The sequence below is a fragment of the Melospiza melodia genome, chromosome 1, assembly GCF_035770615.1.
Source record: "Melospiza melodia melodia isolate bMelMel2 chromosome 1, bMelMel2.pri, whole genome shotgun sequence".
NCBI classification, from domain to species: Eukaryota; Metazoa; Chordata; class Aves; order Passeriformes; family Passerellidae; genus Melospiza; species Melospiza melodia.
Window position 1 is genome coordinate 151,333,570 of NC_086194.1, and position 18,010 is coordinate 151,351,579.

Genomic DNA, 18,010 nt, shown 5'->3' on the forward strand with positions numbered 1-18,010 from the left:
TGGGGAGATGCTCCTCAGGGGATGCTCCTCAGGGGATGCTCCTCAGGGGATGCTCCTTGGGGAGATGCTCCTCAGGGGATGCTCCTCAGGGGATGCTCCCCGCCGCTCCTGGAACGAGCCCTGTGAGGGCGAGCAGGCTCGGCGCTTCCTTGGCAAAGCTTGTAGTGCTCCTGGCAATTTTTGAGTGGCAAAGTAGCAGAAATAAACTCTATTTCTCTATAAGGAAAGATAATATTGGAGGAGGTCATGGAATGTTTGGAATTTACCCCCAAGTTCTGCATCCATGAACCTTTGTTTTCTTTCACAGTGCCCTCCTAATCCCCTCCCAAAGTTGCTGCTATTGGGGTGCCTGGAATTTCCTCGTGTCACTGATATACAAGGTAAGGTTGAGCTCATGGCCACTACCTGTAGTTAATGTCTTGATGATGGTGGGGTGTGAGGAGGACACGCATCATTAGGAGGAAGGACCCAGTCCTGCATATTCAAGCACTGTGCAAATTTGAGCTGAACTTCCTACCAAGCAGCTGACTTTTCATGTTTTATTATTTGTCCTCCAGATGAAACAATGAAGAAAATACTGTCAGAAGGTCTGTATGTCTACCCTGACCCTAAGCATAATTTATTTACTGCCATCCATCTTTGCTTGCCACCAAATTCCACGATTTATCATCAAAATATAACATTGAAAATACTCCAATGCTTCCCTATATGGTTGCTTTGGGGCTCTTCATTATTTCATACATACATCTGCGCAGAACAGGAACTTCAAGATAAAAGCTAACTTGGCACAGATGAACATTCTAACTGTGCTTTATCCCTACTTATAAAGCCACTATAGTAAATTAAATTAAAAATACTTTAAGTAGAAATTTTACATAACCTCTGTTCCTAGTTTGTCCTTTTAAAACTGGCAAGGGGTTGGCAGGAATTTTTGTGTATAAAAGGAAAAGCCACGTAGCCTTGAATTTATAATTTTGACTAGATTCTATGCATAAGCCGAATATTTTAAAGATTGATATTCAAAAATGAAACTAAAATTCTTGTAAAATGCAACATCACTATTGACAAATATTCCAGAAGCCAAAGGAAAATCACCAGCCATGGGGTCTGGACTATCTCACTGATAACCTTGAGAGACCTTGTCCTTTAATGCCAGAGAGTAGGAAAGTTAGAGATGAAACCCTTGCATGCATCCCTTGAGGAAGGCAGGAGCATCTGGTTCATGAGGGCTATTGACCAAGCACCTGACCTTTTCAAGGCAGAGGCAATAAATTAAGGGGGATTCCATAAACAAGGGCACACAGATGCAAACCTGGTGGAAAAGGGACCAGAGAGACAATGCCAAAACGCAGAAGTGTCAGGTTACTGGCTGATGGCCCATTGAAGAGCTCTGGGAAGGGTCACCTGCAGTTTGGAACTGATAAGAAGGGGAAACAGGAAGAACAGGAGGGTTTGGGATATTTGAGGAGGACTCTGCAAAACTTTGGAAGGAATCATTAGAGGAAGGGGATTGTGAAGGACCAAAGGGGAGACAATAATTAGAGGAGGGGGATCAGGAAGGAGCAGAAGGAGGATCAGACAGACAGAGGTACAAAGGAGGTCAATCGTGTGCAGAGCCTGGCTGGACAGACTGCCCGCTCACCCTCACTTCTTATAAAACCTTTCTTAAGTGTCTCTCTGTAGTTTCCCCTCTCCACACTGTGTGTGGGGGCTGTAAGGAGCAAGTGCCAGCTGCTGGGGGATCAGTGAGGGATCAGTGGGTGGGTGGGTGTTATTTGCTTGCAAGCATCAAGCTAGACCAGCTGGTCTCTGCTCGGATCTTCTGTGAGTCCTACTCCTACGTGTAGGAGGCACAGATGAGAGCAGCACCTTGTCTGCGGCCATCTGTTCAGCTGTCCCTGCTGGGCTCCTGTGCCTGCAAACGGGAAAGCAGCAGCTGCATCCCTCAGCCTGGGATGGGCACAACAAGCTGGGCTTTAGCAGCCAGGCAGGAGGAACTCGGGTCTGGAGCTGTGAGAGGCAGACACAGTTTATAACACCCTCCAGCACAGCCCTTCTCTCTGTGAGGAGAGGTTAACTGCATGTCTGCTTTCACTTAAGGTTTCCCATCAGTGGCTTTAACCCCCATATTCTCAGAAGGAAAAGGAAGAAAGAATAAGCAGCAAACACTAATCACTTCAGAGCAGTTTCCTGTATAATTATTAATTTCCATTCAAAAAGCCTGATGGGAAAGAGCAGGAAACATCAGGCTTCATGTCACTCTCTGATTTATAACAAGCTGTATTTGGTTTGCTTGGCAAGTTTTTGGTGGTGGGAGTGTTCAGAGCCTGAGTATTGCCACAGACACAGACCCTCCTCAACACGGCCTCTCGAAGTAAAACTTCCATGTCTCTCACTTTGCCTTACAAAGCAAGAAATGACAAGCACGAGTTACAGCGGGGGCTTTGAATCCTGAATACCTGATCTTACACCCTGATGATGGAAAATCATTTAAGGTGCAACAGGGCAACTTCTAAACTGGATGACACCTGAGTTTTGCCAAGGTTTCCAGAGGGACAACAGATACTCGAGATTGTCATCTTTATTCATCAAAACTTGAACAGGATCAGTATCACTGTCTTGCTCAGCAAGTGAGACAAAGTCAAGAGAATTACCAGCTTATTTACAACCACTTGTTTCAGCTGTGCTGAAAAAAGAAATAATTTTTGCAGTGGGATCCATACGGTAAGAATTTTTTCCAAAGGAACACTCAATGCTGAAATTAAACACTGCACAGGGTCAGAGCCTCGCTCAGCTGCCGGTCAGCGTGAGGGCTGTGGGGCATTCCCAGAAAGGAAATGCAGGCCCATGGCTCCTGCCTGCTCCTCTGCCCGCAGCAGAGCTGCAGATCACTGAACTCCGTTCACACAGCCGGTCACTGCCCACAGCACACCCTGAGAGCTCTGCTGGGAAGGGACACAGCCCCCTTGGCTGCTCTGCCAGCTGCTCCCTGCGCTGCACTCTGTGTCCTGCTCCTGCTCGGTATTCCCCATCTCTCCCCCGTGATCTTCTCACTGCAGAGACAACTTCTCCCTCCTGCCAGAGGATGCTCTGGCCCATTCAGCATTTTCTTGCGCTTTCTAGTGCTCACTAAAATTGGTTACTGCTACTTCCCAACGCTGTTAATACCTGTCTGAACAAGATTGCTGGAAGAGGACAGGTGGCTTAGGAACTGCTTGTGACTCCCACCTTCTATCTGCCCCCACAGAGGTGGTGCAGCATAGTTCAGCTGCTTTGAATAATTCAATTACACTGCTGCCCAGCATTGCCTACAGCACTTAAACAAAAGGGCAGCTCAAGAGAATGGCATCTCCTGCTTGCAGGATTAGCCACATGCTCCAGAGTGAACAAAGGTATTCTTAATTGTTTTGTATTTGGCAAATTAAGATAAGAAAAGGGTTAAACATTGCCCAGAAACCAAGGTCTGGGTATTGTCCTCAGGCACACGGAGGTGAGGACTTTGAGGAAGAGACTCTTGTAGTAGTAAAGAGCTATTGTAAGAGTCCTTTTGTTCAGCCTGCTTCAGAACCTGTGTTTCAGGATGGCTGCAAGTGATTCAAGTATTCAGAGCTGTAGGAATACTTAATGTAATGAAGTTTAGAAAATACCTGTACTTTCTAAAAGAAGTAAGCCTCCAGTAAAAGTCTGACACTACCCCTCTGCCACAAAGACTGCCCAACATGCAATCAGATAGGGCTGCTGCTACGATCCAGATTGGGTTCAAGAGGTCATTAATTCCCCTGGTTTGCCTAAAAAGGATCAGAGAAGAGTATTTTTCTCCAGCATGATACAACTCAGAGCACAGAGCCTGTAAGAAAGCCATTGCAATGACACAGCTTGATGTGCTTGCAAAGCAAAATTCTTGTGTTTCAGCACCAAACAATGCACAACAAATGGTTGGTGTTTGGGTTGGTTTTTTTTAAATTTCTTCTTTCTTTTAAAATTTCAGTTTAAATCATTAAAATTTGTTGAGAGAAATGCCTGGAACTTTTTAGCTCACTACTGGGATATTTTCTCATGATTTGTCTTATAGAAGATAGTGATTCTAATATCTTAAGAAATTTATATACGTGCCCGTTTTCCTTCCTGATGGTAAAGTGTACTTGTAACTCCAGCTTCCTTGTGCCACAGCTTCATAATTCTACTTGAAGGTGGTGGTTTTAAGAAATATGTTATTAAAACATTTTGATATATTGCCCTGCCAAGAGCTGAAATATTCTCCAAGGAAAAGCTTGCTTTACTGCATGCTTCTTTCCCTGCTTTTCTTACTTGAAAGCCTCTCAATTTTGTTCTGAAAATATAGGACTCACAAGAAATGAGTCTAGAGTACACTGAGATTCAGCTCTTTTTTCTTCTGGCCTTCTCATTCATGCCAGCCTCACAGATTAATTGTAACATTTTGGATGAGATGAAATCATCTGTGCTGCATTTGCAAGAAACCTCAAAAATAAGCTGGGCAGTTATCTAATTATTTGCTTGGCAGCAGATTTGCAATTTGGTAACATGTTCCCTCAGATACAGTTTGCTTTCCCTGGGCTGCAGTCTCCTCAGGGATCTCTCCACAGGGAATGCCTGCATACCAAGGCATGGGGCTCTTTTGTGTCCACCCCTGCTCTCCTCTCCCCTGCAGTGCTGCTCTTTCTCAATCCCTTTTGCACAGGGCTGCCAGAGGCTCACGTTTTCCTTGGAGAAGATATTTACACTGGACTTATAGCCTGGCTCTGCCAGTACCTTAACAAAACAGAACTCTCTCCTTTTGCCCTTGAAGTCTGTAAATTTCTGTAATTTTTCAGTTCTCCTGGTTTTCCCCTGCTGGCTCAGCATACCTGAAGATACTGAGAAGTGCAGACATCACCACTGTTTGCAACTGTTATCAACAAAATTGGAAGGTGCAGGTGTCCTGTATCCAACTAAAACTCATCAACTCTTCTCCACCAGGCTAATGAGCCCTTTACCACTTCATATCCGAATAATTTCTACTCTACACAAACTCTTCTCCAATTTTTTTGATAAATTAACTTTCTGCTTATCAGACACTGTTTTCAGTTCTTTATGTTTATTGCTTCCCTCACCAGTGTGGGGATCTAGACAGTTTTGTACAAGCTTTTAAAACTGCAGGTATCAGGCATAACAGTATTCATTTATTCAATGCACACAGGATTGGGATTGTACCCCCATTCCTCTCCACTACTTGGATTAAAACATCCCCTGATTTACACTTGACCTTTTACTACACCAAACCAGTGGAAGGTCATGCTTGGAGCTTTTTGGTCTTTTGGCCTGAATGCTTATGCTGGACACAGCATTAAACAGACTGGGACATTTTATCCATAATCTGTAGCCAGTTATAGAACATAAAGTACAGCATGCAAGGATGAGACAGGGCGGTTGGATAAATTGGTTGTTGTGTTGCCAGTACCCTCACTGCTTGCCAGATTGCTTGAGCAAAGGAAATCTGTGACAGTTTTTAATACTGTGTTGAGTTTGCAGAGAGGTCACAGGTCTTTGATTGATAGGAGAGGCAAGCCTTCTAAGAAAAGCTAATATACATCAAACAGCATTTACTTCCTTTTAGTTCCATTAGTTAGATTAGTTAATGTTTAATTTATAGATTCATTTGAGTATGGTTCAACACTGGGAATGTTTCCAGATTTAATTCCCTTCTTCATTATGCCATTATGGATTTTCCCCTTCTTTTAAAAGACCACCTTTTTTCTGTTTTAATATAAAAAGATGTAGACATTCCCATCAAACATGTTTTGTTTACCAACCTGTTTGAATTTTTTTTTTTTGTTATATCTAGTAGAACTCATGATCATTTTGTCTTCTATCAGCAATCTCAGTCTAGTGATAAATCATGTCCTTACATTCTAGTGAGAACCAATACTGATTTTAAGTACAGTCAAGAAGAATTGAAACAACACATCTTCCATAACTGAGATTTATTACTGCCTGTAACTTACACAGGAAGCACTTCTCAGTTTCAGATTTTTAGATGCCAGTCAGGCTTCATGCAGTAACTCACCACTTCACCTGGGGACCTGCTTAGACTTTGCTCCGGATGCACTTTAGTCTTCTGAATATTAAGCCAAATGTGCCCAAACCTGGAGCTTTGAGCTACCACCAACTTTAAAGCAACTGAAAAGCATCAACATCATTACTCTGAATATCTATGGAGTTATCCCACTTTTCCTGCTCTCTTCCAAGTCTGCTGTAGTCTCAAACAAACTCCAGGGAATGCCATCCAGTTCTTCTCAGCAGTGCTCACTGCAGGCAGAGGTTTGCTACAGAACCTTACAGAAACTTTCAGTCTCACGTGTATTGTTTTCTATGCTAAAAAAAGCACTTAACTTCCTCATAGTGCCACATCCTCTGCTTGTTTACCCATCCACTGCTTATTAGGGAGTCACCAATGGAGATCAATTGCTTTCCAGCCAAGCCTGCAGAGCATGCCATAGGAGCTGGTGGCTTTGTGCTGTGAAAATATCAGCTGGGTTTGTCCCCTCCAGCTGTCTGTCCTGAATCCCCTTGATGACTGATTTGCTGAGCACACAATAGCAATACAAACCCAGTTAGGCAATATGTGCCTTTTTCTGCAGAGGCAGACTGCAAGTACTGTACATGCAATGTAACATTTTATATGCACTATAAGTAATTACAGGTTGAGGATATGTCCTTCATGAAGTGCAGAGATACAGCACTGATGATATTACTGCTTCAAGAGCAAGGGAAACACTTCTGAACAATGCTGATGGTGCAGAAAGTTTAATTGGATTAAGTTTGTTCCAATTTATAAATCATTTGTATGTATTAGGAAATGCAACTAGGAAATCTAGATTTAAAGCTACATAAGACGGAGCCACCAGTACCATGTATATGTGTGTGTGGGATGAGACTGAAGCTAATACTGTGTATTTTGTAATGTTTCTTCTAAAGAAAAGAAAGATCAAGGCTGCTAACATTCTCCTAATTATAAAAACCAAAGATACTGTTGACTTCTCTTCATCACAGTCTCCTAAACGTCCTCCTAAGATACCTAATGCCAGAAGTAACAGTGATAGTTTAAATCATATCTCTAATTTTTCATCTTTTGCTTAGCAAATCACATAATAAATGCCAATACAATTCCAGTGAAATAGCATTACTTGCCAGTTGACCTCCAGGTGCAGTATAAACATTGTTTCAAAAGCACATCTCACAATCACACAGCTTTCTGCTGTGTCCCAATATAATAGGTTATCAATGTATATTACTATACTGGGACTGTAAAGCATTTTATAGGCATGCACATGTCTGAACATGTTTGATTATAGCCTTAGGCAACTTTGGGAAATCCTGACTGAGCCAACATTGCAGAGCTGTCCCAGCTCACAGTGGTATTCAGTAATGGACTAGTCAAGGCACAGGGGAAGTGTAATTGCAGTAAGACACAAATGTAACTCACCATCTGCACTGCAACTCATTTAGTGTCAAACATCTATGAATAAACCTTTGGAATACCAGAGGTTTAGTCTTAGCTTTCAGAAAGCCCATCTCTGCAGACCAGAACAACACACATTTGCCACTTTGGAGAGAACTTTCTTTTCATTTTTAATGTAAAAATCACTGATCACTAACATGACATTCTCCAAACTCAAACATAGTTTGAAAATGCAAATCTGTACGTATTTCCCCTTTTCTTTTGATGTTTAATGTATATGAGCCTTTAAACCACTTAACTGCCACGTGGGGCAGTTTTGTATTTGTAAGACAAAAGACTCCTCACTGTGAGTTTTACCATGCTGATGCTGATGCTGATGGAGGCATCCTTAAAGCCCTGACAGAACACCCTCTTGATAGCTCACTTCATTTGGAGCAGGGCTGAGCTGCTGATTTGACATAAGAAAAAAAAAAGCAAAAAAAAAAAACCAATTAGGACTTCTTTGTTCAGTTAAACTTCAGTTAAATTACCTTTTTTGAGGTAGACTGCTCAAGAAATATTAGGAATATTTGGCTGTAAAGAGTTTAAAGACTTCAACAGTATCATGTCCTGTCCTCCATACAGCAGCAACACAAAGCAGAAGTGAAACACTGTGTGAAAGATAACAGCGTGGTGCTCTCAAGAGATGTTAACATTACATTAAATGTTCACATAAGAAAATGTGTTCCAGCACAATGCTCTTTGGCAGCACAAATTCCAGTGGCATACTAGTGCAAATTCAAGACTTTTAGAGATAGAATTCTTAATGTGAAGTGAAGCACTTGCAGTCCTGCTTTCCCATAGTGATCTTGCTCTGCACAAGATGTTCTGCCTCAAAGTGAAATAGATAAAAAAGTTATTTTCTAATGTGACATATGACTTCTGACTAAGTTTGACCATAGTTTAGCATTCACATGATGTGATTGCAGAAATCCAAAACATATGGCAATCTTTGGGTATGTAAAACCTGCCTCTCTCAGTCATGTGTGAGGCTTTGGAACCCTTCAATTATGCATCTCTATAAAATATTTTTTGTATTCAAGGCAGTACAAGTTGAAGTGTTCTAATAATTACAAAAACAGTCACTAAATTTTCTATTCTGCATGCCTGCTAAGGTCTCACAGAAAAAGACATGCTCCTAAAACATCATGAAGGATTTCCATGGTTAACAGCAGGCTGCTGCATGAGTTGGATGACTTTGAACTGCATGTCTGTAGTATATGAATATAAAATAGCGCAGTATTGATTTGCCAGCTCAATTCTATCAAGTGCTGATCCCACTCCAGAAAAGCACTTAAGTACTTCTTACTACTAGTACTGCTGTTCAGAAGTGTTCAATACACAGGTGAAGTCCAAGTAACGTTATTTTTGTTTATTAAAAAGATAGGTTTTCCTTTTTTTTTAATTAAATAAACACATTTGTTAAGAGCAGACTGCTGTTTGCAACTCCATCCTTGGAAAATGCAGAAAAGAATTCCAACAAAAATGAAGAAAATATTGAAAGTATCTGCTGATGAAGATTTTAAAGTGTTTTTAAATAACCAGCCAGGCATGAAGATGACAGACCATCATGCCTCAAGGTGGACCTCAACTGTGAAATACAATTGTGTGAGTCTTATACTTAATGCAACACCAATATTAACCCCACTCTACATAGGCCACAGACTTGACTTACAGCAGAAACACCAGAGAGCCAGAATAATTCTGGAGCAAGAATAACTCTCAAGTATCATCACAGCCCTCCCCTGATTTAACAGCTGCCTTTGCCCCTGCTGGAGGCGAGGCCGAGGGCAGGGCAGGGTTAGGCTGAGCTGGCATTGCTGCTGCTGGGTGCTGGCCACTGCTCTGCAAGAGCCACCATGCAGTCTCAGATTTGGTTTTTCTTGAAGTGGCTACTCAGACCATGCAGGCAAGAGTTCAGGAGAAAGAGTTTAACCTGAAAAAGTTTCAAAGCAATTGAAAAACTCCAACTTTGCAGCCAGGCTAAAAGGCAGTGTAACTAAGGCACAAAACTGGAACAACATACTTCAAAAGTCAAATGAAACATGATGCTGGCACAGCAGGGTTGCTTGCAACAGATGACTTGAAACAGGCACCTGAGGCAGCTGCCCTGTCCTAAACTGCCCCTGACAAAACTCAGTTGGGCCAAGACTACAGGCTTTTTTGTTACTGAATTTATAGGCTTTATTCCCCCTCACACTATCACTGATGGATTACATTCTTCCATGATTCAGAAGCCATATGGTGGTGGTTATGAAAAGAATACTGTTTAACACTGCAGCAACCTAAAGCAGTAGAGTCTTTGAAGAACACATGGACCTGACAAAGTCTCAAACTTCTGGAGAAAATCACCCTGGTAACAGCAGAATTTTATTGATAGAAATACAATTCTTGAGATGCATTTTATGTATACCGCAGGAAAAAACCCAAACCACTTATGGAAAGACAGGTAGCAGTGATGAAGAATTTTATTGTAGTCTGTTTTCTGTTCATAATTTTACTGCATTCAAACAATAAAGTATCTTTATTGAGCTTTATGGCTTTTGGTGGTGGCATTGGCTTTTATTGTTGGTTTTTTGTTTGTTTTAAAGTACAGTACAAGGATCATCTGATCCAATCTTTGTAGGCAAAAGCACAGTTGAGACAAGATGGCCCAGCAATCTATTCATCTGGATCTCAAAAGTCTTCAATGTTGGGGAAATCCACAACTTCCCTGGGGAGATTATTCCAAAGGCTGATTGTTCTCTTTGTGAAAAAATTTCCCCATGTGTCCAATTGGAACCTCCTCAGGAATAACTTGTACCCATTATCCCTGGTCTTTTCCATGTGGCTTCTTTTATAAAGGGAGTCTCTATTTTTTCTTTAAATAGTGGAACATGGTGATAAGGTCTCCCCTAAGTCCTCTTTTCTCAAGGCTGAACAAACTCAGTTCTCTCAGCCTTTTCCCCTGTCACAGGCTTCCCAGTTTGTGGCTCTTCTCTGAACCCTCTCCAGCCTGTCCACATCTTTTCTGCACAGCAGGGACCAAAACTGAGTACAGCATTCCAGTGTGGCCTGATGAGCTCTGAGCAGAGTGGGACAATGACTTCTGGATCTCTGCTGGTGATGCCCTTGTGGATGCAGCCCAGCACCCCGTTGGCTCTCTGTGCCAGCACAGCACTGTTTGCCCATGCTGATCTGACTGTCCACCTGGATCCCCAGATCCCTTTCCAGAGATGCTCCCCAGCTGGGTGGATGCCAGCCCTGTGGTGCTGCACACCTGGGTTATGTTTTCCCAGGTGCAAGACCTGATGATTGCCCTTGCTGGACTTCATCAGATTCTTGTTAGCAACTCTCCAGCCTATCCAAATCTTCCTGCAGGGTGGCTCTCTCTTCCAAAGCATCCACTTTCCCACTCAGTTTGGTGTTGCTGGGAAACTTCATCGTGGTGCACTTGATCCCATCTTCCCAATCACTTTCTGAGGATATTAAGCAGAGCTGGGCCTGACACCAATCCCAGGGGACCCCACTCATGCCACGCTGCCCATTTGAGGAGGAGCCAGTGACCAGCACCTGCTGGGTGCTGCCTCTCAGCCAGTTCCCCCCACCACGTGGAGCATCCATCCACACCACAGCCCATCTGCTTTTCCAGAGGGAGGCTGTGGGAAACCATTCTAAAGCCTTGGAGAAATCCAGGAGGCAATGTCCACCCAGCCCACACCAACCAAGCAGCTTGCTTTGTCACAGAGAGTGACCAGGTTTGTCAAGCTCAATTTGTTCTTCGTCAATCTATGTCGGTGATCCTGTGCCTCAACTGACTTATGATAGCTACCAGAAGGTTTTGTTCCATAATTTTCCCAGGGACTGAAGCAAGACTGATGGGCCTAAAATTCCCTGGATCCTCCTTTAAGGCTTTCTTGTGGATGGGGGTACATTAGCTCTTTTCAGTCTTCTGCCATACCCCCAAGTCTACATCATCCCAAGATGATGGAGAGCAGCCTTGCAATGCCAGCTCCTGTAATAGCTCAGCCCCACTGCTGGCTCTGTGTTTGTGCAGCCTGGATTTGACCCCAGGGCCAGGGGCCAGCAGTGCTGGTGCAGACAGAGGTGAAGAAACTGTTGAGAGCCTCAGCCTTTTCAGCATTACCAGTGACTAATTCTCCTGTCCTGTTTATCAGTGGGACAGTAGTTGCCTTCTGTTTCTGCTTGATGTTTTTATACCCAAAGAACCCATTCTTGTATTTTTTGACATCTTGGCCAAATTCAATTGGAGTTGAGCTTTTTCTTTTCTAACTCCATCTTTGCACACCTTGGCAATGTCCACATAGTTCTCAATAGGTATGGATCCATATTTCCATCTCTGGTATGCTTTGCTTTTGAGTAGACTCAGAACCTCGCATTTAAGCCAAAGGTGTTCTTGCTCCTCCTACATCACTTATCTTTAAAGGGGATGAACTGTTTTTGTGCTTTCAGAAAAAATGAGCATTCTTAAGAAAGTCCCAGCAATCATTAGCTTCTTTACTCTCCAGGGAAGCTTTTCCTGGAATCTGTCCCTTTCAGAAAAAAATTAACACCACAGTGATTTCAGACATGGCTGCAGGTATTTTCCACATTCACTGGCTGCCTCTGTGAACAGGTGAAAATGCAAGATTATTGATCTTCTGCAGTGCCTTTGAAGACTTTTGAGAGCAGAAGCAAAGCTTGCACCTGTCCTTACACATATGCACAGCCCCTCAGCAGCAGAGGGACAGCAGTTGATACAGCTCCTACTCTTTTGGCTAACTGGCCACAGCTCAGGAAGGCGCTGCTCTCCCAGGTCCCAAGCCTCTTCAAAAGACACATTAAAGCCCAGCCAAGCCTCTTCAAAAGACACATTAAAGCCCAGCTGTCTGAGCAAGTCCAAGTTACAGAATCACATGAGAGAGGAATTCTCTCCCATCTGGAGCTTTGTTTGCAGACATAGCTCCAGGCATGACTTTATTTGTTAGCTATATAGGTAAGGCTGGCCAAGGAAATTTGAAAAACTGTGACAGCCCTTGTCAGAACAAGCCTCTGAAAAAACCCACCTCAGTAACAACATATTTGATTTATACTTCACCAGGTATTTGAAATAAGGAATCACTTGAAGTCAGAGTCTATTGAAGAGCTAAGTGGAAATACTGTTAGTACAGGACTTGCTATCTGTGAAGAAACATACCTAGTCAGTTTTGAGCCCATTGTAGCAATCTGGTTCTGAGTGATCCACAGCTTACCCTCTGCCATGGACTGAATTAAAAATACTAAGCCAAGTTAAGGGATCACTTAATGCTACAAATAAGACAGCAAATATGTTTTATAGTTGCAGATGTTCCTAAGTCTGTTTTTTTAAAGAGTATTGTATGAATTCCTGAAAACATGAGTTTCATGTTAAGAGTTTTAAATGCACTTTTCAGAATACACCTCTATTAAAGACATCACAGTTTCAGTTAAAAAAAACAATTTTCAGTGAACCAGAAATCTTCAGCTTGGTACAAATAGCCAGAAATGAAAAGAGCAGAAGTTCAAGAGTTCCTCAATGAAGGACCCACTATGGAAATCAGACAATTTTTGTAATGCAATTAAGTTTCAACAGGACAACCCATGAATCATTAATAACATGATACAGAACACAATCAACAATAATTTCCACCCCCCACCAATGAAGAAACAGAAATCATCCCACCTTGCTCCCAACATCCATCCCAACTAACAGCAGTTCTGTTAGTCCTGCAGTGAGCAAAATCCATTCTGTTGCCACATTACTTTCAAGTTAAGACTTATCAGTCACACAGCCCTTCCTGCTCCTTCTTCCCCAAATTCATTTGGCTGATACTCCTTGTTCTTTAATGAAGTAATTCACTCAGAATTTTAACAGTAAAATATTTTTAGAAAAGTATTTTAAGAAGCAATTAAAATTATCAGGCTTTCTCCTGCTGTCTCAGAGACAGAGAACAATGAAGAAATCTTTTAGTACTGGCCTGAAAAATCAGAACTTCTCATTTTTACTCAGGGGTCATCAGGAGGAGACTCACAGCACAGGCACAAGTGTCTGTGAGGGGCCTGCAATTTTTAACAACTGAAATCTTGATTGGCAACCTAGTTGAGTTAAAGGCACAACAAGTAACAGATGAAAGTCTGCTTAAACCATGTACTCTGATGTCTGCATTTTCCAAAAGCCTTATTCACAGGATAATCCCATGGCTAGGAACTATTAATAGGGCAGTTTCAAATGAGATACAATTCAGTTACAACACAACAGTACTAGCAATATTTCTATAAATTTTTGAAATGCTTTTAATATGTACATTCTTTCTTAGTAAATATTAAAGTAGTGCTTTTCACTTGCACTTTTTTCTTTAGACTTCTAAAAGGGTATCAGAAATACAGTTTTCACCCCCCTCCAAACCAATGCAGTTACCTTTGTAACAAGCACATATGAATTCTGTACACCTTCCCCTCCCCACAAAGGAAATAAAAATATGCCATGGCTATCCAATTACACATCATCACAAGTTTAAATTACACATACAAATAATTCCAGAGTATTTAGAAAAAAACAACATATTGCATTTATGAAATCATTCCATGCATTCAACAACAGAAAAAAAACAAAGGAAAAAAAATTAAGTTTCTTTAAAATGGTGGCTTTTTGCTCTATCCAAGTACCAAAGTCTGGATTCAGTGTATCATTAAGACTAACCACTGCTTGAATCATAGAAACATGACAGTACATAGATAACCAAGTTTCTATTTATAGACAATATGATATAGAGTTACTACCTCTCCAATGAATGTCAAATAAAGCAAGTTTCGCTTTCTAAGACATTGAAACTGCATATTAAGAAAACAGTAAGAGGTGCTGCTAAATAGGTCACAACATTTTGAAAGGAAGGCTATGCATTTATATGACCCTGCTTAGCAGCAGCAGTTAGTTAGCAGGGTTCCTACATTATAGCTAGTTTGTTTCTTTTTCCAGGATGACAAGCTATTTGACTAATCCAGAAATATCACAGATTTTATTTTCAAGAGGAAAAAAAAGAGTTTTTGCAATGAAAGTCCTTGGGGGCAGTCTCTTTCATGACATAAAATCTTTGTATTTTCTGTAAGAGTCTCGTAGCATAACATACAGATTGGAAACAGATTTCAGACATACATTAAAAACCCAAATTCAAAGGGTATTTTTTAACCTTTACTATGAAGTCAAGTAAAATTATAATATTATTTACATGCAAAGGACTCTGCATGATTCCATAATATCCTATTTTTCATGTTTACCTTAAGACACTCCTTGAAAAGCTGTACTTCAGTTCTAAATTTATTTCACATGAATAATGACAAATATCACTCATAAACATTTTTCCCTCCCAGTAAATAAATCAATACCATCAATTTGCTCAATTTATTTTAACAGATCAATTTAGAGTGTCATGTTCCTGACATACAGGAGTTAATACCTGTGCAAGTTAGTATCCATTTATTAGGAAAGCTCTCCATTAGCAGGTGCATTTTCAGTACAAGTAAACCCAGCTTGCTGCATTATCTGCTCTTGCCTTGCAATACTGTCAAACTGCAGTTGAGTACAGTAAGAGCACAAGATTGTTGATCAGTACCACATGTTACAGCTGTTAACAATGCTATTTGTGCCACAAAACCAGAAGTCAATAATTTGAAAAGAATCCTGACTCTTCAACTGAACTTACCAGGTGATGTTAAATACCATCCTTAGCAAACCGAATTTTGTGAAGGCTATTTACAGTGTACATGGCTGAGCATGTACCTTACAGACACAAACACATCTCCACTTCAATACCACCTCATTACAGTGCCTGAAAATGACAACACATCTTCAATGCCATTTTAATTAACAGTTTCAAGCGGGAAATGGTCTTTATTTTACAACTGCTTTACTTGCATAATTTTTTTTAATATAAAAACACTAACTCCTGTCCAGAAGTCTAGACACATTCTACATACTACAGGTTAAGGCAGTAAAAAAATGTGTTCCTGATAACTGTTTTTGACAATGTCAATTAAAGCTGTCTGAAGCTACTCCAGTTCTCCAACAGATCTTTTAAATCCAAATCATTTGTGAGTGAAAAATTCACTTTGATTTCTTCAGAGTTTTAGTAATATAGACAACAGAATTGGGTGTGGTAAGTCAACAAGTGTTAGGAGAAGGAAAAGTTTGATTTCAGTTCATTTCATGAGTTTAGAAGTTGAGAGAATAGATTTTAGATGGGATCCTGAATCAACCAAGAACTGTAGGGAATGAAAAAGATAACCAATTTTATGCACATTACTGCATTCTTAAAAATATACTGTTATCTTCAATAATTCAAGTAAGGTAATAGGCATTATAAAAAATAACTTCATGAACCATACTCAAGTTTCAAATCACATTCTCAAACTTTTAACCCAAAGCAGTTTTATTGTGTTAACTTCATATAATAAACCATGAAGGTCTGACTGTATGAATGGTTAATGATTTGCACTTGAGATTCCTGTGATAGCTAGCAGACTTGCTAACCAACTTACTGTAAAGATATGGCAGATTATGTATTGAATCAAAGCACTTTGATTTAGGCATAAAACAAATTCAAATGGTTGACATTCTGTGCTTCTAATGCATCACTCATAAGAGAGGCAAGAAACACCCATTATTGTAGACGATTATTTTTACAGAAAACCCTTCCTTGAAATTAATCTTTTATCCGCAGCTGTAGATGAGAGTATAATCTGTTGTAAACAGGGCACTGTGTTGTAAAACCAGTTTTTTTTAAATTAAGATCTCTCTCCAAAAGTTGGGAAAACAAACTCTTCAGAATGTCTTTCAAATGTAGCATGTTCTGTTTGCTATATCATAGTTACTTTCATTTGATTCCTTTTTAAAGATGTTTTTGTGTTCACAGCAGTTCTGTTTTTAAAAATTGTTTGAAATTTTTATAAAATTCTGTACATGTTCACAAATTATTGCATAAACAGCATAATCTTCATGATAATATTCAGCAACAAATGTCCATCTTAGAAGTTCACGTTTCCCTTCTTGCTTTTTTCTTCTTTTTAACTTGTTTGGGAGATTCCCAGCTTTCTTCAGACTTTGCTAAAAAAAAAACCAAAAAAAACCCCAAACAATTACAGTGTTAGGACTAAGACCATTTACACAGAATTGGCTTTTAAAATCCTGGATAATACACACTGTATTATTAGGAAGTGATCCAGAATAATCAACTAGAAGTTTTATTCTGATTAAAAGGTAGGATAAAATTGGCATGCATCTAACATAACACATGCCAATTTCATCCTACTTTTTAATCCCACAAATACTTAAGAGTGATAAATGTGAAAGGCCATTCATTTTGCAAATATATTACTTACAGTAGAGTCATTGTTATTTTCTGGCCTAGAAATAACATACAGGTACACAAGTGACATTAAATGCTCACTCTTACCAGATTACACTGCTCTTAACCACTATATCTGAGTAGTTTTTAAAAGTATTGAACTATGTAAAGATGTGGTTACATGGAATCCATAATCCAATAAAGAAGCACTATGTTCTTAATAAAACAGACTGCCTTAAAACATGCTGGCTGCCAAAAGTAGTAAAAAACATTAAGTATTGTACATACTGAACCTAAGAGATGTTCTTTCAATTGCTGAGACATGAATCAATCACAAAAGATTTCATATTTTAGAACCAGAAAAGTTCTAAGTTGATACATTGACTTGAAATATTCCATTGTTTCATGTGTTCAAAGCCAAGAAGCCAATTAACGCAGCAGAATGAGATTTTGTAACTATAAAGTCATCATGTTTCTTCTGAAGTCATTAAAATCTCATTTTGTACTTCAACACTTAGCCAGCAACTTATTATGGATTGTCAGTATTTATTAATTTTCTTAAAGAATCTGAATCAAAACATCTTTTTTTTTTCCAAGCAATACCTTTCACATCCTCACTTCCCTTCTAAATTTCCTGTTTTACTGTGTAAGTACTTCAAACGCTTTTGAGTACAAACACTTTTGTCAAGTACAACAGAGGGTACATTTGACATTCCTGGGCACAGCATATTTTCAAAAAACAATATACCTGCAGCAATTTAGCCAGATTTATGCGCTGCTAGACTACAAAAAAAAAAAAAAACTCCACCCAATACCTTTCTACTCCCAAATAACCAACTGCTTCCCTCTATGATTACATGGAAGCATATGGAAAAAGATGCTAATGAGCTAAATTGAGAAATCAAAAGACCTCAGTAGGCTGAAAATGGAATTATTTGTATTTTTTCCCAAATTTCTGGTAGCTAAATATTCTGTCAACTGCAATGTTAGTAACCATCTGTTCTTCACTGAAGAGTTACAAGCAGCCCTTTGAAACAATGTTGGCAGAATTCCTTAGTCACAGCAGGGAGCTCCAGTCCCAATGGTAATGAGTCCAAATCCAAATCCAAATGTCTGTTAAGGACAGGACAAGCCCAACAGACATTTTCAGTCATCCAAGCATATGAAGCCAATT

General features: G+C 40.2%; 1 protein-coding gene across 2 annotated transcripts in view; it reads right to left on the reverse strand.

The window, feature by feature from the left end:
- Positions 1-13,765: 13,765 nt before the first annotated feature.
- Positions 13,766-18,010, reverse strand: part of MTDH (metadherin) — a 33,623-nt gene continuing 29,378 nt past the window's right edge. For both annotated transcript variants that reach the window (XM_063172032.1, XM_063172022.1), the window contains one exon: positions 13,766-16,595. In XM_063172032.1, the coding sequence (XP_063028102.1) occupies positions 16,525-16,595 (71 nt within the window). In that variant the 3' untranslated portion in view covers positions 13,766-16,524. The remainder of the gene's footprint in view (positions 16,596-18,010) is intronic.